Source organism: Choristoneura fumiferana, chromosome 30, assembly GCF_025370935.1.
Source record: "Choristoneura fumiferana chromosome 30, NRCan_CFum_1, whole genome shotgun sequence".
In the NCBI taxonomy this organism is placed as follows: Eukaryota; Metazoa; Arthropoda; class Insecta; order Lepidoptera; family Tortricidae; genus Choristoneura; species Choristoneura fumiferana.
This window is the reverse complement of record NC_133501.1, coordinates 6,271,906-6,295,003: the sequence shown is the minus strand read 5'-3', so window position 1 is coordinate 6,295,003 and position 23,098 is coordinate 6,271,906. Positions and strand designations below refer to the sequence as shown.

Genomic DNA, 23,098 nt, shown 5'->3' with positions numbered 1-23,098 from the left:
AAATTGGGATCCAAACGCGACTGTGAAAATAAGCTTCAGTAAAAAGCATATTGGAAAAAAGTGAATGGAAATTTTTCTACTTGGAAATAATAACGATTTTGGGGATCTGTTCTAACCAATCAAACTATCATAATATAAATATGTTAATTCAGTTCATAAATTACTAGCTGTTGCCGGCGGCCCCGTCTGCGTAGAACTCGTTTATCGCTATCCCGCGGGAACTGTACAGTTTTCCGGAATAAAAACTATTCTCTGTGTCCTTCCCCGGGACTCAAACTATCTATATAGTTTTGAACATTAAACTACCGTGAGACTCACTCATATTAAATGACATTATAACGGATAACTTGGAGCGGTGGCGCGTAGTGTGCGTGTTGCGGCAGCCGCCGGGTTCGCGTGCTCCTGAGAGGAAGGGCTACGAAATAGCCCGAAACATGTCGAGCTAAACTCGGTTTAAGACGTAAGTTATCCGTTATAATAACATTTAATATCTATATAGTTATACCGAATTGAATGTAAATCGGTTCAGCAATTTAGACGTGCGGAAGACAAACAGACAAATAAACAGACTTACAAACTGTCCCTATAAACTATTCGATCTGGTAGTTACAATTGAAATTCCAAAATGAAAGAGTTTAAAAATTATACGTCTATACGCACTAGAACCATTTAATCCAACTTAACGTCGTAGTGAACGGAACTGTGGGTTAACTGAGATAGGTAGTCCGTGAGTGATGATCTGCTGATAAGGCTCCGATAACGAGTCTAGTGGTAACTGATAAGACAGGTATAATAGTTACGCACATTCTTTGGGGAATTTTAGAGAGTAAGCATTATTGCAATACCCCTACATTAGCTATGCAAAACCAAGGTACCTACTTGCATAATGGGCACATTGCATATTGCTTGTTAGTTCAGTGCTTCCAGTGGAAAGGAGAATAATTATGATTAGTTTTTTTGGAGTCTTTTTGTATTTTTTATTTCAACTCCAAATTTGTTACTTTTTCGGGTATCCATACCATATCGAATCGATATGGTTTCACGGGATACCCGTATCGATTCGATATGGGTTCACGGGGGGATGGTTTGATTGCTTAGTAGCAACATCTCTTGTCTGGGTGAGCGGTTAGTTCCGAAAGAGTGTAGCGTCTGTCGACGAAACATAGATGTCGCTAGTAGAAATAAGCAACCTGAGATATGTATGCATAGGAAAAATTCGTGTCTAGATTCCTGTCCAGCAGTGGTGTAGGGGTTATAGCACGCAGCACGGATTGCTGAGCACCTGGGTTCGATTCCCAGTGCTGGTCTCTTTTTCTGGTTTTTCTGAGCATCCATGTCTCTGTTTGTATTTTCGAAAGGGGAGTAAGACGAGTTATGTCCTTATACTTTTATTACACGATTGGATTCAGCGTGTCTGGTTACATATTGTGACAAAAGGACATATCTCTGTCTATCCCCTAACCCAGTTTTTTCGATAACGCTATAGGCATAACTCACTGTTTCTAAAGGCATATTTCTACTTATCTGGAATTTTTTATCAGTCTAAAAGTACAAGTGCCTTTAACTCAAAAAAAACATCCAACCTAAAGACATGTCTGCAATTATTTTTACGTGACTAAGGGCATAACTCGAAGAAAAAACGAAAAATAATGTATAGAATAACTTAATGTTAAAACAATACCCTTTAAATAAAGCTACAAGAGCTACGCCTGAAACCATAAAAAAACTAATATTAAACGCTAAAGACGCAAAAACGACGAAAGAAAGGTTTTTTGCCTCTACTGAAAAGTAGCGATTTTGAGTTATTCCCTTTGTCACTGGAGGCACTGAGTTTTGGATTGTACCATTGACAGAGGATGCACACAGATCCGCACTTTTAGTACAACCTCGTCAAGATTTTTAATTGACATATTTTGGATTTGTAGCTTTTAGACTGAATATTGAAAAAAGGGATTAAAAGTAAGCAAAATCTGCTTTTAAATTATGTGCTATCGATTCGATTCTCAATTCTGAACAAACCATTTTTAGGTTTTCAGTTTTTTAGCATCTTGTAGAACTCTACATTGCCTAACACGCACTTAGGCTGCGTTTCCACCATAAAAGTGCTAGTACCAATAAAAACGCTTCATTTAAGGTCAACCGGGGCTATGCGTCACAATACTTTAAACAGGATATTTATCAGATTATAACAAACACATGATGTATCCTTAAAAGCTCTAGCTCATGATACAAGCTATCATATTTTATCTAATTTCATATTTTATTGCCGTTTTATGGCATTTTTAATAACTTCTACGTGTAAATTACGTTTTTGTAAAAGCTGGGATTTTAATACGCTATAACCCCAGGTGGGGTGCAAGCGTGTTTTACTGGTATTATGTGATCGGATTGGGGCTATAGCTCGGCCACGACATCTAGTGATCATTTTTTACTGTTTATTAGTGATAATTGGAATGGACGCATTAGCCCCGTAGACGACATAGCCCCGGTTGACCTTACCTATCATCGCACAGCTCCGCTCTGATGGAAACAGCTGAGTGGAGCGAGAATAGGTAAAGTTCATGATAAACACATTTCTCGCAATATTCCTTTGCACATCTCTGGTGTAAACGCAGCCTTAACCGGTTTTTAATGACTTTAAAAAAGACAAAACGCCCCCATTAAAAAGATAAAATGCTCCTTTATTCAAAAAACCCGGTCAAGTGCGAGTCGGAATCGCGCACGGAGGTTTCCGTGCCATTATCTATACAACATAATTTAAGACAGCAAAAAAACGGCACAAAAATCAAGATTGTTGTATGGAAGCCCCCCCAAATATTTATTTCAATATGAATAAGTTAAAACGTGGCAATAAAGATTTAGATAGATAGTTAGATAGATAGACAGATAAAAAACTTTATTCACAAACATGCCATGACAATTCTTTCATGACAATAATTTCATGGAAAATGAAAAATCGGGTAGGCAAATAATCAACAACTCTAAATTTTTGCTGCTTATTATTTATTCAAAAGAAAATATTCAAAAGTTTTATTTAGCTGAAGTAAATACATACATGTGTTAATTGTGCTTCGATTGCCACCCACAGCTGGTTTCATCACCACTGAACATCTTTTTAACACAGTTTGTCAAGTGTTGGGGTCAAAGGTCAATTTTGTGCAAGTCACTGTTTTTGTATAACGCTCTGAAGCAGGGATGGATCACCTAACGCAGTTGCAGAGGAGCATGGAAGATATGAAGGCCATGTTCGCTTCGCGGATGGCTGCCTTTGAGGGTGCTAGAGATGCCCCGGTTTCGACAGATGCTGGTGCCGCGGCCTTGACTTCGGACGACTACCAAAGCTTCAAAGCTTTCATTTGGAGTGCTGTAGAAGGCCTACAGGTTCAGATGGGCTTGGTTTTGAAGGCACTGGAGGAGCAGGAGATGAGGTCTCGGTCCTCAATGTTGCTACTGCATGGAGCCCCTGAGTCTGACAGAGAGGAAACACTGGGGCTTGTATTGAGAATGTGTCAGCGGGATCTGCAGATGACGGAGGTAGTTGCTGGGTCCTTTAACTCGTGTCATCGTCTCGGCCGGGGCCGTGGGACTTCTGGGCCGCGGCCTATACTTGTTAAGTTTGCCAGCCAACAGTTGAGGGATGCGGTATGGTCTGCCAAGAAGAAGCTTAAGGGCACTAAGCTGACTCTTACGGAGTTTCTTACTGCTGCTCGACATGCGACCTTTTTGGAGGCCAGACGCATCTTTGGAGTGAGGAACAGCTGGACGAGCAGCGGTCGGATTGTGGTGCAGTACAGTGATCGTAGGCGACAAAGAGTTACTTCACTGGCTGAGCTTCATGAGTTGCCGCCACCGGATATGCCTGCGGGCGACTTTGCGACCGATTCCGAGGGTGAGGCCGCGGGCCCTACGACCGTTCCCCCTGTCGACTCCGCTACTAATTCCGGTACCGGTGCGCCCGGTGCCCGGGGCGCTGTATCTCCGTCTGGGCCGGCTGCATCTAAAGTTGTGCCGGAGTTGAGGCCCCGTGCCCCCCGCGTCGCCGCAAAGAACGTCCGGAAGCAGTGAGTCAATACGCTAGTGAACGGCAGGAAGTCAATGGCTCCTGCTATTTCTTTTGTTATTTTTACTTATCGCCTCCTTTTCGCGTTTTTATTTTCATTCTACCTTGTTTTTTGTTTTGTATGAATAACGCGTAATGAACTTGTGTAACAAGGGAAGTGTTGTTGCGGCTTGACAGTTGACAGTTCTGTTGAGTTGTCGCTGTCAGTCTCAGCGTCAGCTGTCATGCGTTTAGTTATTGCGATGCTGACTGGTATTTGTTTTGTGCACAGAAATGTTTTGTTTGGTATCATTGTTTAAATTTTTTTTTTTTTTGTTGTTGTTGTTAAGATGTTACTATCTGAGTTTAAATTTCTATGTATAGCTGTTGGTGTGTAGTCGAAATTTTTGGTAAAGGATATATTGTGCTTGTATAGATAGATATATATAAATTGCGTTCGTACATATTTATACTTAGTTGAATTTGTATTTTCTTACATAGGTATTTTTTTTTTTGTATATAGGTACACAGTTTTATCTTAATTGTTATTGTTCCAGTCTCAGATGTCTGATGTTTTCAATGCCAGCATCGATAGCGAATATTTCTCGCTGTCGTCTTCTCTTCACGACTCCCGGGACGATGCCGCCGACATGCCTGACCTGAGTGATCACCTTCGTTCCACGTTTGTCTCTTCGTCGAAAAAATTTAATATTGTGCATATTAATGCACAAAGTGTTCCGGCACACCATCTTGAGTTGCTTGCGTTATGTAATTCGAATATCCACGCTATTCTTATTTCGGAGACGTGGCTCAAGCCCTCTTTATCTTCAACACTTTATTCGCTTCCCGGGTACCGTCTTTTTCGTAATGACAGGACGGGTACTAGGGATGGTGGTTCTAACACGGTACGTGGCGGTGGTGTTGCCATTTATATTAGAGACGGATTGACATGTCAGGTGATTTCTCGGTCGGTCAGTCAGTCGGTCTATAGTAGCTCCCCAGAGTTTCTTTTCCTGAGCGTTAGCTTGCATCACGCCAAAATTCTTCTGGGTACTTTTTATAGTCCCAGTTCTCATATAAACTATTTCGATACTCTTGAGAATGTTTTGTGTGATGTCGGTCCACAGTTCGATCACCATATCATAATGGGTGACTTCAACACTTGTCTCTTAAAAAAGGATCATCGTTCAAACAAATTGCAGTCTCTTGCCACTTCTCTAAACCTTCATATTTTGCCTTTGTCCCCAACACATTTTCCACATAATGGAACTCCTTCTCTACTTGACTTGATTTTAACATCCTCTCCTGATTTAGTCTCTTTTCATGGCCAATATAGTGCTGTAGCTTTTTCAAACCATGACCTGATATATGCATCGCTCAATGTTCGACCTCCAAAGCATAAACACAGGGTAATTTTAAGACGTAGTTTACATGACATTGATCTGCAGGCGTTTCACGCGGATTTGAGTGCTGCAGACTGGCAGGGCATTGTGGCTCTTTCGGATATTGACCAAAAAGTAAACTTATTTAACGACACTTTGCTGGCTATATTTGAAAAGCACGCACCTTTAAAACCCATGCGTGTAAAGCACCTTCCTGCTCCGTGGCTGACACCTGATATTAAGTCGTTGATGGCTAAACGAAATAGAGCTCGTATCAGACTGCGGCGGGACCCTTCGGAGCGGAATCGCCTTAGCTTTATTTCATTACGTAACCGCTGCAATAGAGTTTGTAGAAATGCTAAACGTAAATTCATACATGAATCCATCGACGGCTGTCCCCCAGCAAAGTTGTGGAAATTTTTAAAGTCACTAGGGGTGGGCAAAGCTCAACAAAGTGTTTCGGGTGCTCTTGACATCAATGCTTTAAATAAGCATTTCAGTACTTCTCCGGTTACATTGGATCCTTCCGTTAAGCACCATACACTATCTCTTCTTGCCACTATACCTTCCCCTGACTGTCCCGTTTTTGAACTTGGTGATATTTCACCTCAGGAAATACTAGCTTTTCTCAAAGTCATTAGGACGAAGGCTGTTGGTGAAGATTGCCTTGGCTTGGACATGCTTATGCTGGCGGCGGATCACATTGCTCCCATTCTCTCGCACATTATAAACTTCTCCTTTTCCACGGGCACTTTTCCTTCACTGTGGAAGCTTGCTCATGTAATTCCTCTCCCAAAAACCTCAAATCCAACATCCTTCACTGAGTACCGCCCAATTTCGATACTCCCTGTCCTTTCCAAGGTTATTGAACATTTTGTAAATCGCCGTCTGTCATCTCATCTCAACAGACATAACCTGCTTAATCCTCTACAATCCGGTTTCCGCCCGGGCATAGCACGGTCACAGCTTTGGTGAAGGTCACTGATGACATTCGTCATAATATCCAGCGTAAAATGCTTACCATCCTAGTTCTTTTGGATTTTAGTAGTGCCTTCAATACCGTGGATTTTGATATCCTAATCGGAACCCTACAGAATCTTAACTTGTCTCCATCTGCTATTTCTTGGTTTCGTGCATATCTCTTTGGAAGACGCCAGAAAGTTAGGATTGATGATCACTCCTCAGAGTGGCACGATCTTGCTGCTGGTGTTCCTCAGGGTGGTGTGTTATCTCCTCTTCTTTTTTCAATTTTTATTAATGGTATTACCAAGTCCCTTTACTCATCTTATCATTTATACGCTGATGACCTGCAAATCTATGCGGCGGCTGGCTTTGACGATGTGCCGTCTCTGATTGATCAAATTAACACTGATCTGAATACCATCAATGGCTGGGCCACACAGTTTGGCCTGAAGGTTAATGCTGCAAAGACGCAGGCTATAATAATTGGCAGTTCCTACTTTATCGATAGACTGTCGGAAGTGGTAATACCTAAAATCTTATTTGGAGGGACTACGATCCCGTTGTCAAGTACGGTTAGGAATTTGGGTATTATCATGGACCAAACTCTTTCGTGGACTGCTCATATAAATGAGATTAGCCGTAAGCTCTTTGCATCACTTCACTCCTTGAGACGTCTGCAGAACTTTTTTCCGTTTCAAACGAAACTTACTCTCGCTCGTTCTCTGCTCTTGCCTCTCCTCGATTATGGTGATATTGCTTTTGTTGACCTAAGAGAAGAGTTGCTTGACAAGCTGGAACGTTTGCAGAATGTGTGTATCAGGTACATTTATGGTCTACGTAAGTATGATCATGTCTCCCAATTCCGCAAACAGCTTCACTGGCTACCTATTCGTCATCGCAGAGACATTCATACCCTTTGTCTTCTTTATAATGTCCTGTTTAACCCTGCTTCTCCTTCTTACCTGTCTGAAAGATTTAGCTACTTGGCCACTGGAAGTGGACACCGTTTGCGGTCGAGTTCCAAACTTACACTTGCCTTCCCGCCTAACAACGCGCGCTCTTATGCTAAATCTTTCACTTTCCATTCAGTCAAGCTGTGGAACGATTTACCCTTGTCTCTAAGGGAATCTCCGTCTGTGGCCTCGTTCAGGGAGAGTTTAAAGAAATTATGGCTGGACACTGACACCTGAGATGAGACTGTTTCGATTTTGTAATTGTTTGTTATATTTCTTTTGTTTTATGTTAGTTTTAATGTAAATAATGTTGTATTTATTTTATCTCTTTTGAGTATTTCTGTTTTGTCTCTTTACCGCACGTAATTTTCACTGTCTGCTTATCCTCTATATAACCAAATGTTTTTTCCTAACTAGGTTAGCTGGAAGAGATCCCTTTTTAGGGATAAGCTCGCCTTTGTTCTCCTCTCTGTGTATTTGTATTTTTATTTTTATGTGCAATAAAGAGTTTACATACATACATACAATTCTACATAAACAAACGATTCAAATTGTTACATATTGTTATTTTATTTTTATTTTATTCTGTTTTTAGTATTTGTTGTTATAGCGGCCACAGTAATACATAATCTGTGAAAATTTCAACTGTCTAGCTATTACGACTCAAGAGATAGAGCCCTGTGACAGAAGGACGGACAGACAGACAGACAGCGGAGTCTCAGTAATAGGGATCCGTTGGCACCCTTCGGGTACGGGACCCTAAAAAGGTATACACAAGTCAAGTTAACCCAAGCGTGTCACAAGTGTCATGCACCTTATTCTTGAATTTGCAAGCTTATCAGTTGAACGAACGATAAGGCAGGCGACCCGGGGTTGCTGTGCCTAATACCATTTTTGGGTCATACAATTTTGTATTTATTTCCCTTTTCTTTTGAGTATTTCTGTTTTCCTCTTTCATCATCATCATCATGTCAGCCGAAAGACGTCCACTGCTGACATGGCCTCCCCAAGGCTCTCCACTCAGACCGGTTTTGTGCTTTCCGCATCCACCGCGATCCCGCGATCTTAACCAGGTCGTCGCTCCATCTTGTTGGAGGCCTACCAACAGCTCGTCTCCCGGTCCGCGGACGCCATTCGAGAACCTTCCGACCCCATCGGCACTCAGTCCTGCGAGCAATGTGCCCCGCCCACTACCACTTTAGTTTCGCAATTCTTCGGGCGTTTTCCTCTTTACCGCATGTAATTTTAACTGTTTGCTTATCTTCTTCTTAATGAATTGTCTTCTCTTAACTAGGTTAGCTGGAAGAGATCCCTTTTTAGGGATCAGCTCGCCTTTGCTCTTCTTTCCGTGTATTTGTTTTTTTTATATATAAGAGGAGGCAAACGAGCATGTGGGTCACCTGATGGGAAGCAATCACCGCCGCCCATGGACACCTGTCGACACGAGGGGTATCACAGGTGCGTTGCCGGCCCTTTGAGAGACTGATAGGCTCGTTTTTTAAAGATCCCTAAATTGTCCCGCTCCGGAAACACTGTCCCAGGCAGCTGGTTCCATTTTTTTTATTTGACTGGATGGCAAACGAGCAAGTGGGTCTCCTGATGGTAAGAGATCACCACCGCCCATAGACACCTGCAATACCAGGGGATTGCAGATGCGTGCCAACCTAGAGGCCTAAGATGGATACCTCCAGTGCCGGTAATTTCACCGGCTGTCTTACTCTCCACACCGAAACACAACAGTGCAAGCACTGCTGCTTCACGGCAGGATTAGCGAGCAAGATGGTGGTAGCGATCCGGGCGGACCTTGCACAAGGTCCTACCACCTGCAAATACATACTTTAGTCGTGTTGTATTTATTTTAAGAGTTTACATACATACTCGTATACGAGTACATACGTATAAGGTATAGTCAAGCAAAGGAGAATATGTGCCAATAAGCCTATTGGCAACCACTGATAAGATTAATCGTTCCAGTCTATATACAGGGTGATTCCGGGTTCATGAGCAGTGAAAGGGTTGATGGCGAGATTCACACTGAGCAACTTTTACTACGGTACCAGCCACGAAATCGCTGGAAATACGTCCCACTGCTGGGCACGGCCTTCGCTCAGAATGAGAGGGTTTGGGTCGAGTTCCCACGAAGGCCCAGTGCGGATTGGGAACTTCACACACTATTGAATTGCTTTGCATGTTGTACAGGTTTTTTCACGATATTTTACTTCACCGTAGAGCTCGTGGTTTTCAAATGTAATTTCGCACATAATTTCTAAAAACTCAGAGGTGCGAGCCGGGGTTTGAACCCACCATCCTCTTCTTGAAAGGCCATATACCTAAACTTAGAAGATTCCGTACAAAATACGAAATCCTTAGAAAAATATTACTTAATTAATTTTTTCGTAATGTGGTGTTTCGTAAATTTCGGTATACAAAGTCGGGTTTACTTTTTTGTTAAAAAATTTCCTACTATGTACTATTAATATCAATTTACCACCTGACATTTAACTACCTGGTTATGTTACGATCTTGACATTCTACTACCTGGTTATATTACGACCTTGACATTCTACTACCTGGTTATCTTACGACCTTGACATTCTACTACCTGGTTATGTTACGATCTTGACATTCTACTACCTGGTTATATTACGACCTTGACATTCTACTATCTGGTTATCTTACGACCTTGACATTCTACTACCTGGTTATTTTACGATTTTGACATTCTACCACTTGGTTATTTTACGATCTTGTCATTCTACTACCTGGTCATTCTACAACCTGGGCACCTGGACATTTTACGACTTTGACGTAAGACGCCGGAGGGTTCCACTAGGCCACCAAGGCTTTTTCTTACGAAATCTGATGAAATTAGTTTCTTATATTACGAGTGCGTAATAGTTTTCGCAAAGAACTTTTTTGTATTCAGGATATAGGATAGTTTTTAACCTTAAAAATTGCACAGTTCCCGCGGGATAGCGTAAGAATTGTTCTCAGAAGTGGCAATAGAGTTCCAAATAAAAGCCTACGAAATTATTTTTGCCTACGGTAATTAATTTATTGAATCAGGCGTTACTTTTCGGAGGTCCATATCAATGAACTGGAACAATTTCTTTTTTCACCCGCGACCTTATGACAGCAACGTTTATGCAAGATATGCGTGCAGTACCTCCCCACCACACTGTACGAACACACACAAATCACACACACCCATCTCTTACCACCACCACACTACACTGACCGTTTCGAACTCAACCAGAAGTCATCTTCAGAGCAACAACTATTCACCATGCTACCACTACGATGTTAGAGAACAATATGCTAACATGTATGCAACCCTCGGTTTGCGAGTGGCTCGCACTACCGTGTTTTAACTGATACAGTGTTACGCAGTTGGGCAGAGCGTGTACCGAAACAGGTGATTACACTGTTTACCCGATCTGTTGGGACAGGTGCTAGATAACAGAACGCATAAACACACATACACACATCGACATTATGCAGACAGTGTTACGCAGTATAGGCTTGTGTATTTCTCAAAAAGTTGTTCCGCCATGAAATTGTCAAGAAAGGGTTTAGCAGGCTAAGGAAGGACATGTGGCCCCTGTGAGGAATAGTTGAATTGGTGAATGTCAATTGTTTGTCGCCTCATTACTAGTAATCACTCCAACTTTCAGCCCTCTATCTTGAACTGTCACAGAGATAATGTCAAAAACCAACCAACGGTGCCAACGGTGCTGGCTGAAAATCAGCGCTGGGGTGTTTATTATTAACGCTTCAGCATTATGCTGAGCCAGTGTCCGATTCACAACCGCAATGACGCATACTTCTTTCTACATGTTGTCTATTTGTACTTAATACTATTGTTGTGTCTTGCTTGTGTTGTGAATAAATTTATTTTCTTTCTTTCTTTTCTTTAAAAATGTGTTTCCTTAACATTTATCTTCTAACTCGTTTTTCTCCTAATCCATAGCAGCTGAAGCATTGAAACAAAATCACAGCTACGTAGTTTTTGTGGGAGTATACCCTAGAGATTGGAAAGGATATGACCAAATCATGCAGGATGTTAAAATGGCGAATCCATTTCATCATTTGTTTGCCTAGATTAACCTAACCAACTAAAAGTTGGAAAACCCCCGACTTTGTCACTTCAAAGATCAATATCTCAAAAACGGCTACACTAATTTTGATAAAAAATGTCTAAGAACCATCGCTAGTAAACCTGCTTTCAAATAAACAAAACGCATTCAAATCGGTCCACCCGTTTAAGAGCTACGGTGCCACAGACACACATACAGACACATACTAACACACATACTTAGACTATTTACGCGTGGGCAACTCAGTCTTTCGCTAACCGAGGCCACGCAAAATCCTTAAAATTAGGATTAAGGACTCACTTTTATTATTGTAAAATGCTTTTTGTTTTTTTGCGTGAAATAGACAGCTTATATTTTTTTTTTGTTTACATAGCGGTCAAACTTATAACACCCCTCTTTTTGCGTCGGGGGTTAAGAACAGAACATATCAAAATAATAACTACTTAATTAACTTACTTAACTGCACACGATTGAACTGTTTAAGCCGGTGTTGCCATACAATTTAATATTTGTTTTATTTTATTTTAAATTTTTATTTTAAGTTAGTTTTTAGATAAGGTCCTCACTGAAAATCAGCGCCACGGCTTGCCGTGGCATTATGCTGAGTGGGGACCTGTTTAGCGTCATGTATGTCTTTATTTGTTCTATGTTTGTTCCTATGTTTGTTTTTTATGGCGTTAAATAAATGTATTTTCTTTCTTTCTTAATTCATTTAAAAAATAACTGTTATTAAATAAACTCCGTTCACCTTGTAAGTAAAATCGCTTCAATTTTTCCTGCCGGCGGAAAACAATGCCATAATAGCTGTGTTATCAGTTCCAAGGTCCGGCGCATGTGCTGTCCCGCTCTGGCGCGCGAGCGAGGCGAGACGGACGATGCGTTAGTAAACATGCGAGTGCGCGATTGTAGAAAGTATAGGCAATGCTGCAACGTTCCAACTATAGTTACTAGCTTTTACAGAGATTGGAAAGGATATGACCAAATCATGCAGGATGTTAAAATGGCGAATCCATTTCATCATTTGTTTGCCTAAACTAACCTAACCAACTTAAAGTTGGAAAACCACCGACTTTGTCACTTCAAAGTTCAATATCTCAAAAACGGCTGAACCAATTTTTATAAAAAATATCTAAGAACCATCGCTAGAAAACATGCTTTCAAATAAAAAAAAACCGAAATTGAAAATACAAACTGAAATATAGATGCAAAGAAAAAACAGAAAAATAAGACCATCACTGGGAATCGAACCCAGGTCCTCGGTAATCCATACCGCGTGCTATACCGCTACACCACTGATGGTCAAACTTAGACTTTCAACAAACCATCCACCATGACCATCAGTGGTGTAGCGGTATAGCACGCGGTACGGATTACCGAGGACCTGGGTTCGATTCCCAGTGATGGTCTTATTTTTCTGTTTTTTCTGTGCATCTATATTTCAGTTTGTATTTTCAATTTCGGTTTTACGGGATGACCGTAAAAGTAAAATTTGGAATTGAAATAAAAAATACAAAAAGATTCCAAAAAACCAATCTTAAAAAAAACCGCTTTAAAATCGGTCCACCCGTTTAAGAGCTACGGTGCCACAGACAGAAAGACAGACAGACACACATAGCGGTCAAACTTATAAGACCCCTCTTTTTGCGTCGGGGGTTAAAAAACAGGCATCCGTTTAGTGAAATGACGAAATTAGACAAAATAGGCAATGAACTATAAGAATTTCTTCGCGACCTTATGATAGTTAAGTTTATGCAATACCTATATGCGTGTTCATGCAGTTCCTCCACCTCCACACTGTAAGAACACACACAAACCCATCTATCACCACCACCATAATACACAGACGCGTTTCGAACTCAACCAGAGCTCATCTTCAGAGCAACACAACCGTACACCACGCTACGCTACCAGATATTAATTTAACAAACCACAACAAAAGTTTTCATTTGTCACTATAACTCCCTAAGTACCCACTAAATTTAGCATAGGCAACTAGTTAACCCCCGACGAAAAAGAGGGTGTTATAAGTTTGACCGCTATGTGTGTGTGTCTGTGTGTCTGTGTGTCTGTGTGTCTGTCTGTGGCACCGTAGCGCTTAAACGGGTGGACCGATTTGAATGCGGTTTTTTTATTTGAAAGCTGGTTTTCTAGCGATGGATCTCAGACATGATTTATCAAAATCGGTTCAGCCATTTCAAGATCATCAGCTCTTTTGTTCGCTGCGGTAGGAATCTTAGACGCATAATGGATATTTACTTTACTTTCAAACATATTTGGGACCTAAAATTTGAAACACCCATGAATACAATATAGCTATGCAAGATTATAGAGTTCTCGGCCTGATGCTGCAGCCAGGATATCCAGAACACTAGTAGGTACACTCTTAATAAAACTATAGCAGATATATCGTGTTGGGTTCGTTTTGATCAGTAATTGATTCTACATACAATGCAATGGTGGCAACACGACGAGCTGATGCTGCAGCCAGGATATCCAGCACAAAAGTACACTCTAAAAAAAAATAGCACATATGTCGTGTTTGGATTCGTTTTGATCAGTCATTGATTCTACATACAATGCAGTGGTGGCAACACGACGAGCTGATGCTGCAGCCAGGATATCCAGCACACCAGTATACTCTTGAAAAAATAATAGCAGATATGTCGTGTTTGGATTCGTTTTGATCAGTAATTGATTCTACATACAATGCAATGGTGGCAACACGACGAGCTGATGCTGCAGCCAGGATATTCAGCACACCAGTATACTCTTGAAAAAATAATAGCAGATATGTCGTGTTTAATTCCTTTTGATCAGTATTTGATTCTACATACAATGCAATGGTGGCAACACGATGAGCTGATGCTGCAGCCAGGATATCCAGCACACTAGTACACTCTATAAAAAATAATAGCACATATGTCGTGTTTGGAATCGTTTTGATCAGTAATTGATTCTACATACAATGCAGTGGTGGCAACACGACGAGCTGATGCTACAGCCAGGATATCCAGCACACCAGTATACTCTTGAAAAAATAATAGCAGATATGTAGTGTTTGATTCCTTTTGATCAGTATTGATTCTACATACAATGCAATGGTGGCAACAAGATGAGCTGATGCTGCAGCCAGGATACCAGACACACTAGTACAGTTTAAAAAATATGTATCAAAGTTTAAAAAACATGAAATAAAAACTTAAATTTAAAATTAAAAAAACCCGACTTAAAAAACGCCAGCAAAAATAAAAATAAAAACGCCCGAAAAAAACGCTGCTTGAAAAGACAATTAAAAAGTAAAAAATAATTATGCGCTACCTAGCTGTTGCCCGCGACTTCATCTGCGAAGAATTCGTTTATCTCTATCCCGCGGGGACTATGCTGATTTGCTGATTTCCCGCAAAATTAGCCTAAGTTAATTTAGTATAAAGTATCTAGTAATATTTTTTTATCTAAGCGTTGTTTCATTTCATCACATTCGTTTTCCTGTCAAAGTCAATCAAAACATCTTGATGATCAAAATAAAAACCACTTTATTTTTTTATTTAGGCTATTTATAACAGGCTAACAGCACTTAAGAATGTAAAAAAAAATACCACAGCTGCAAGAAAAACCCTCTGCTGAGAATAATCCGGTAAGAAAGTGAACGAGGCAATTTTTTTAAACAGATTTACAATGTTGTTTGGGGTTTAATTAAGTGGACTGTAGGACGAGAAATACGAACTACAGTGTGGCAAATAACTGGATAAAGGCTGAGACCTGTGGTTGAAGTACTCACCGAGACGTCTGCTGATGATGGTGCAGATCTTAGCTGTAGTAGCTGGCGCAGGCTCCCTCGATCTTCGGCTCATTCGAACTTACCTCCGACAAGTTACCGTTAACCAGCAGAACTACTAAGATACAGCAAGCGAGCGTCCACACGTAGTTTACACAAAATTCAATATATTTAAACGACAACGACACGAAAACTAGGTACGATATAATTTGCGCGGCAACACGCCGACATACGACACGACAGACTTTCCAAAGTTCGAAAAAGAAAGTGACAAGTGATTTTACTTTTTTAATTCAAATCTAAACGATAATGTTGCCAGGCGAAAGTATTAAGAAAATAAAGTTACAATCCTAAACAAATGTTAATAAATGATATCTGTACATCACAAGCATTTAACACAACTACATATTGAACACAATAGCCCTGAAATAATCCTTGAAATAATCATTAATTTTATAATACGCCTTAGATTTTAATGTCTTCTTGACAATACATTAAATTCTGTTTCAGTATACATACTACGGACAATGGACATGGCCTGGGCCTCTACGACGCGTAGCCCGTAGACCCGCTACGCTCGTAGCGGCTTGAGGTCACAAATCCTGCCACAATCTTGAAACGTGACGTAGATTTTAATGGATAGTATTTAAACGCACATCAAAAAAAGTCCTTATATTATCAAAAAAAAAACCGAATTCACATCAAAATTACTGATTGCACAGCAAAATGGCGTACCGCTATTTTTTTTTTATTCGACTGGGCGCAAACGAGCAAGTGGGTCTCCTGATGGTAAGAGATCACCACCGCCCATAAACATCTGCAACACCAGTGGTATTGCAGACGCGTTGCCAACCTAGAGGCCTATGATACTGATATTTATCTTAAAGTACAGCATTTTTAGGGTTCCGGAGCCAAAATGGCAAAAACCTTTTGTTTCGCCATGTCTGTCTGTCTGTCCGTCCGTCTGCGGCTTTGCTCAGGGACTGTCAATGCTAGAAAGCTGTAATTTTGCACGGATATATATGTAAACTATGCCGATAAAATGGTATGTACAATAAGAAATTCTAGAAATTTTTTTTTTAGGTTAGCTCCTATAGACGTAAAGTGGGGGTGATTTTTTTTCCTCATCCAACCCTATAGTGTGGGGGTATCGTTGGATAGGTCTTTTAAAACCATTATTAGGGGTTTGCTAAGACGATTTTTCGATTCAGTGATGTGTTTGTGAAATATTCAACTTTAAAGTGCAAATTTTCATTAAAATCGAGCGTCCCCCGCCTCTAAAATCTAAACCGGTCGCTAAGTTTGCTTGAGAATTATTATTAGTAAAAGAGTTAAATAGCAGCCTAAGGTATAAAATATACGTAAACTTGGAAGATTCCGTATAAAATACGAAATCCTTAAAAAAAAATTCTTATTTTTTTCGTAATGGCTACGAAACCCTATTCGGGCGTGTTCGACACGCTCTTGGCCGGTTTTTTTTTAAATGTTGCTTCTATTTTCATATAACATACAGCAGTTTACTATGAAAGAGCATTTTATTTGACATATCATCTTATTATTTATTAAGTACAAAATATGAAAAAATTCAAGTGTAGCTTTGCCGGCATTCCTATCTTCGATCCACAGCACGCTAGATCTCGCAGGTAGAATACTTAAAGCCCCAGCAGGTATTAACTGCGAGATTGCATGCTTGAACGAGGCCACGAATACCTGGCTAGCTGGACGAGTCCAAATCTCCCGTCAAACACATAGGCAAAGGGCCTGGGATACAATAGCCTCCGTCACCACCTTACAGACATTAATAGAACCTTCAACAGGCAGGGACCGGGCCAGACTGTTAGCTGTGTCCAAGCCAGAATCTGGTTACTGGCTCCATGCATACCCCTCGCCCTACGCATAAGCTGTTGGTCTCCGGCTGGGAGTTGGGATCTGCGCAAGTCACAATTGTTTTCTTGTGGGGCTCCAGTGGACCGTCTCGGCCACCATGGCCTCTCCTGCTCCTCGGGCGCCGGCCGCCTGTCCCGCCACGCCGCTCTCATCGACATTCTCAGAAGGGCGCTCGTTAGTGCCAACGTTCCCGCTGCTCTGGAGCCCCAGATTGTACGGAGCGATGGCAAGCGCCCTGACGGAATGTCGTTGATACCCTGGAAGACTGGCCGTGCGCTGGTGTGGGACGCTACCTGTACAGATACCCTGGCGGCGTCGTACCTACCAGCAACTACCAAATGTGCAGGGGCGGCGGCAGACTCCCGGGAACGCCTCAAGGTCACAAAATATAGCTGTCTCGGCGCCCAATATCATTTATTTGCTTTCGGCGTCGAGACTCTAGGTCCTTGGGTAAGGGTGCGCTGGAGCTACACAGGGAGTTCATGCAGCAATAGGTTAAGGGAGGCAACAGGCAACCCTCGCGCCGGCAGCTTTCTCGCGCAAAGAATCTCAATCGCAGTTCAACGCGGGAATGCTGCCTGCGTGATGGGCACCATGCCAAGAGGCCCACCTCTCTTTTTTAATTAAAGTTTTAGTTATTTTAATTTAATAGTAGTTTTAGCCCTATGGATATTTTGTATTTTCTTAATATTTTCTTAATAAATAATTTTATTAATAGTACAACATAGTGAGATCTGCAATAAAATATAAAAATCCCCTTGTTCGGTTCAGTCGCCATAACATATTTCGAAGCGGCGAATTAATATAGTATACAAGAGTTACCTACTCGTTTAAAGGTATTGTATATTATATTAGTTTTCAAATCATCTCGTATTCAGACAGGCAGTTGATTATGATGACGACGATGATGATGATGATGATACGATTAATACCACCATCCTACTCAATCACACAATTTCTATCAGCTTCATCTTTCATACACGTACATTAAAACCTTTTGGCTTGACCTTTTTCAATAACCAATATCCCCGTTATAATTCCCCCAAAACCCCTAATTTATTGCCCCCGCCCACGTTACGCAATCCCCCTGATGCCCTAGAGTTTTAAACGCAGCCTTACACGTGGCCCGAGCAGCGTGACCTACTTCGCGCCGCAATGCGCCACCGTGATTGGTCGGCTGCGGTGTTGCCGGCCTACTGTAATGCGTTTTGCGGGAATTATAGGATTTTCGGGGCATGCCTGTGTATAGTGAGACTGTATTAAATACTGACCGTTTAGCTGTCAGTTTGATTTACTTCTTAAAACTTATTTGTATTAGTTTATAGTATAAATGTATATTTATATGTTTGTCAGAAAGAGATCGTTTATAAGCGATAGGTAAGACGAAGCGAAAGCGAAGAGGAAGCGGTAGGGAAGATAGGTATTGTCTACCCTGCCTAGTCTTTGTATGTATGTTAACTTGTTCTACTGATTTGTGGTACAGTCACCAGCATTAATATCTGCCATAGCGGAGCGTGCAAAAATATCTGACACGTCCTTCCGGCCCTAGAAATAGAGTCGTATCAGATATTTACGCACGCTTGTTGTGTCAGATATTGGTGCTGGTGACTGTATAATATTATAAATGCGAAAGTTGGTAAGTCTGTTTGTTTGTTACCTTTTCACGTCTAAAACGCTGAACCGATTTAAATGAAATTCTGTATACAGATAGTTTGTGTCCCAAAGAAGGTCATAGGATAGTTTGTATTCCGGAAAATTGCATAGTTTGCAGGTGGTAGGACCTTGTGCAAGGTCCGCCCGGATTGCTACCACCATCTTGCTCGCTAATCCTGCCGTGAAGCAGCAGAGCTTGCACTGTTGTGTTTCGGCGTGGAGAGTAAGACAGCCGGTGAAATTACTGGCACGTGAGGTATCCCATCTTAGGCCTCTAGGTTGGCAACGTGTCTGCAATACCCCTGGTGTTGCAGATGTTTTATGGCGGTGGTGATCTCTAACCATCAGGAGACCCATTTGCTCGTTTGCCATCCAGTCAATAAAAAAAAAAAAAAAAAAAAAAAGTTCCCGGGATGTAGTCGCAGGGAACAGCTAATAAAACATATTTGTATTTCGTTTTACCAACAAAACTCATGTGGCCGTTATTTTTCTTTTGGGTATTTATAGCATACTTCATTGAGAATCGAAGCACTTAGAGTTCAAAGTGTTTCAATTCTCAACAGGGCAGGCTTGTACCTTTGCCAAGTGGAACGAAAGACTGCAATCATGACCTTCCAGCCAGGGAATCAATACACACAAGAATACTTTGCCGCCTCAACATAGCTAACTTACATGTACACTACACTAGCTTTTGCCCGCGGCTTCGCCCGAGTGGAATTCGGTTATCGCGCGCTGTTCCCTCGGGAACTGTGCATTTTTTCGGGATAAAAAGTAGCCTATGTCACTCTCTGACCCATAAAATATCTCTATGTCAAAAAACCCGTCGATCCGTCGCTCCGTTTCGACGTGAAAGACGGACAAACATACAAACACAAACTAGCATTTATAATATTATAATATGGATGGATGGTTTGCTAATGAACAATCATTAGGCTGCGTTTCAACCAGAGATGTGCAAAGGATGAGTTCTTAATGAACCAATAGGAACGCTTCATTTACCTCGCCTCGCTCCGCTCAGCTGTTTCCACCAGATGCGGGCTGTACACACTCGCCTCTCGCCTCTCGCCGAGAGTCTTGGGCGAGAAGCTCTCGACGAATGCACACCATGTACACACTCGTGCACGTCATTTGAACAGAGGATATCGGCCACGATGGACTGGAAACTGCTGCTGCGTTTGTCTTTGTGCTGTTAGTTATTATCATTACTTACACATATATCATAAAAAAATGATAGCATTCTAAAATTCTATTTCACGATCGTTGGACCTCATTTTTAACCGATAGCGAACACGTCTTTACACAAATACAGTAAGCGGGCAACTAAATGAACGAGTGTGTACATGCTTGGTCTCGTTTACCTCGCGAGAGCGGACGAGACCCTTTGACTCGGCCGCAAAAAACCGACACGCGGCCGAGGCGAACCAAGGCGAGAACCGAGCGGCGAGACAAGGCGAGAGCATCATGTACACACTCGTTCTCGGTCAGTCTCGGGGTGTCTCGGCGAGTGTGTACAGCCGCAAGAGATGTGCTGTGCGAGGATAGGTAAGCGTTTCTATGGTTCAGGAAAAACACGTTCCTTGCAACACATACCTTCACATCTCTGGTGGAAACGCAGCCTTATGTATTCGAGCGTTTACTTTGATATACGTGGGCACATTTTTGTTGGCATGGTAGAAGAGGTTGTTACAGTTTCCAGGTTATCTAGTAGAAGTATACAATACAAATTAAGATTGGCTTTTGGAGTATTTTTGTATGTTTTATTTCAACTCCAAATTTTTTACTTTTGTTTTTTTTTTCGTCTCTCGATGAGAGCTAAAACATAGATGTCGCTAGTGTCGCTGCTGAAGTGACTAAGAAAAAAGCAGGCTGAAATGTGTGGTGCGTGGGAGAAATTTGTGTCTAGACTCCTGTCCAGTGGTGGTGTAGGGGTATGGCACGCAGCACGGAATGCTGAGGACCTGAGTTCGATTCCCAGCGCTGGTCTCTTTTTCAGTGCATCTATGTTTCAGTTTGTATTTTCGTTAGTATACGCTACAGCCTACTCATTAAAAATGTGACCACAAAAAATAAGGCAGTTAAAACGCTCTGGTATGTTTATAATAACAATAATAAGCTTCTTAATTATATTAATCTAGCTGCCTCCTCTATGCTTTCCTGTCCTCTGCTTTCCTTGTCCAGTTTTTTCCAGCGACACTTCGTATATCGTCCACCCACCTCTCTCTAGGGCGCCCTCTACTTCTGTGGCTGCTCGGCCCCGCCCTTTGTGTGGCCCGTATTGTCCAGTCCAAAGTCCAGTCCATCTATATTCTTTGGTGCGCGTGCCACATGTCCTGCCCACTTCCACTTTAGGTGTTGCCAGTGATGTCGAGCGTCGATAATCTTGGTATTGTTTTTTATATCTGCATTTTTTATCTGTCACTGATTATATTAAAGAAAGAAAGAAAATACATTTATTCACAACACAACAACAATATTATATATATTCAACATTTTCCATTGATCCTTGACATGATTGAGTCTTACTTTTTATTATACTCTTAAAGATCCAAGCCTGTGAGCCGTATGGTTGACTAGGTAGTATACAAGAGTCCATCACCTTTTTCTTCAGTTTGAGTGGTAATTTAGATTTAAAAAATTCTTTGCAGCTCCAGAACTTTCTCCAGCTGATGTTTATTCTCTTTTCCACTTCATCGATGTGACTTGAGTTTTTGAAAGATATTTGTTTTCCCAGATATATGTAGAGGTAGTTATCTACATATTCCAGCGGAGTCTGATTGACCGATATAGGAACCTGGGATCTGTTTGAAGCAACTTTTGTTTTTGTAGCGTTCAGATGCAGCCCAACATTTGCACTTGCTCTACATAGTTTTTGAAAACAATACTATGTCTGAGATTAGATAGGTATTTTCCATCCATGTAGAGTCCTGTCTGTTCCCATTTTAAATCTTCATTATGTGTTGTAGGACCGCTATAAAAAGTTTTGGGGAGTGGATCCCCCTGTTCAACACCTTTATTTATATTTATTATGGGTCCTATTCTATCAAGTTTTACCCGGCTTATGCTTTTTCTATATATGTCTTTTATTATATTAATGTACGTATTTGGAATGCCTTATTGTTTTAGCGCTTGCCAGATGCTCTCGTGCGTTATGGAGTTGAATGCCTTCGCGTAATCGATATATGCTAAGTAGGCCGTTAAATTCCTGGTGTTTCTCAATGACTTAGTTCTAATGTATGAATGTTGTCTATGGTAGAGTACCCTGGTCGAAAACCAGCCTGCTCACTTGGCTGATGCTCCTCTATTTTTGGCTCTAATCTCTTTTCCAGGCACATTGAGAATAGTTTGTATATTACAGGGAGTAGACTAATTGGTCTGTAATTGTTGATATCGGCTGGGTCGCCTTTTTTATATAGAAGAATTATTCTTGATTCTGCCCATTTTTTTGAAACTTTTTGTGTTTCGAGGGTTTTGTTAAATAGTATAAGGGGTTTAATCAGTATGTGTTGTCCAATTCTCAAGGCTTCCTATCCCTATCCCAGCCTATATACGTCCCACTGCTGGGCGCAGGCTTCCTCTCAGAACAAGAGGGCTTGGGCCATAGTTCCCACGCAGGCCCAGTGCGGATTGGGAACTTCACACGCACCATTGAATTGCTTCGCAGGTTTGTGCAGGTTTCCTCACGATGTTTTCCATCACCGCAAAGCTCGTGGTAAATATCAAATGTAATTCCGCACATGAATTTCGAAAAACTCAGAGGTGCGAGCCGGGGTTTGAACCCACGACCCTCTGCTTGAGAGGCGATAGGTCAAACCACTAGGCCACCACGGCTTTTTTTTCTCAAGGCTTCATTAGGTTTATTGTCTGGTCCCGGGCTTTTTTAATTTTTTAAGCGCTCCATGTTTTTCAGTATTTCTTGGGATTAAAAGGTGTGATGTTAATATTTACCTCTTGCTGTATGTTCTTATGTTCGTCTTCGTTTTGTTTGTAACTGGAGGGGTTGTCGCTGTATAGCTTGGCATACAAATGGTATGTTCATAAATATACATAAATCGCACGACAAATCTCAAGCGACATAAGAATAAGGACTTTACTGATTTGTCTGTATCTTGAAAAAAAACATTTGTCTTGCCGCCGTTACTGTTGTCATTTTGTTTGTTGTTTTTTGCTGCGTTGTTGTTTGAAGTTTATAAAAAAAATATTCCTTTATCTGTTTAAATTTATTTATTAAGTACATTAGCTTAACACCTATGAACATGTTACTGGTAGAACAAGTCAGTAATGCAATGCAGGTCATTTGTGACGTCATGTGTATAGATAAGATATTGTATGCAACTGTACTACGTAATTAT

General features: G+C 41.2%; 2 protein-coding genes across 2 annotated transcripts in view; one reads left to right on the top strand and one right to left on the bottom strand.

Annotated features, from left to right (window-relative positions):
- The window catches only part of orb2 (cytoplasmic polyadenylation element-binding protein orb2), a 118,849-nt gene that overhangs the window by 84,503 nt on the left and 11,248 nt on the right, over window positions 1-23,098 (bottom strand). The gene's annotated exons all lie outside the window — the stretch shown is intronic.
- On the top strand, window positions 2,991-4,259 carry LOC141444766 (uncharacterized). The gene has a single exon (XM_074110398.1). It carries the CDS (start codon window positions 3,196-3,198, stop codon window positions 4,063-4,065), a length of 870 nt encoding a protein of 289 aa, XP_073966499.1. The 5' UTR covers window positions 2,991-3,195; the 3' UTR covers window positions 4,066-4,259.

Bases quoted from the DNA above. Each gene is read 5' to 3' on its own strand.
- LOC141444766 (XM_074110398.1), top strand. From the start codon at position 3,196: ATGGATCACCTAACGCAGTTGCAGAGGAGCATGGAAGATATGAAGGCC.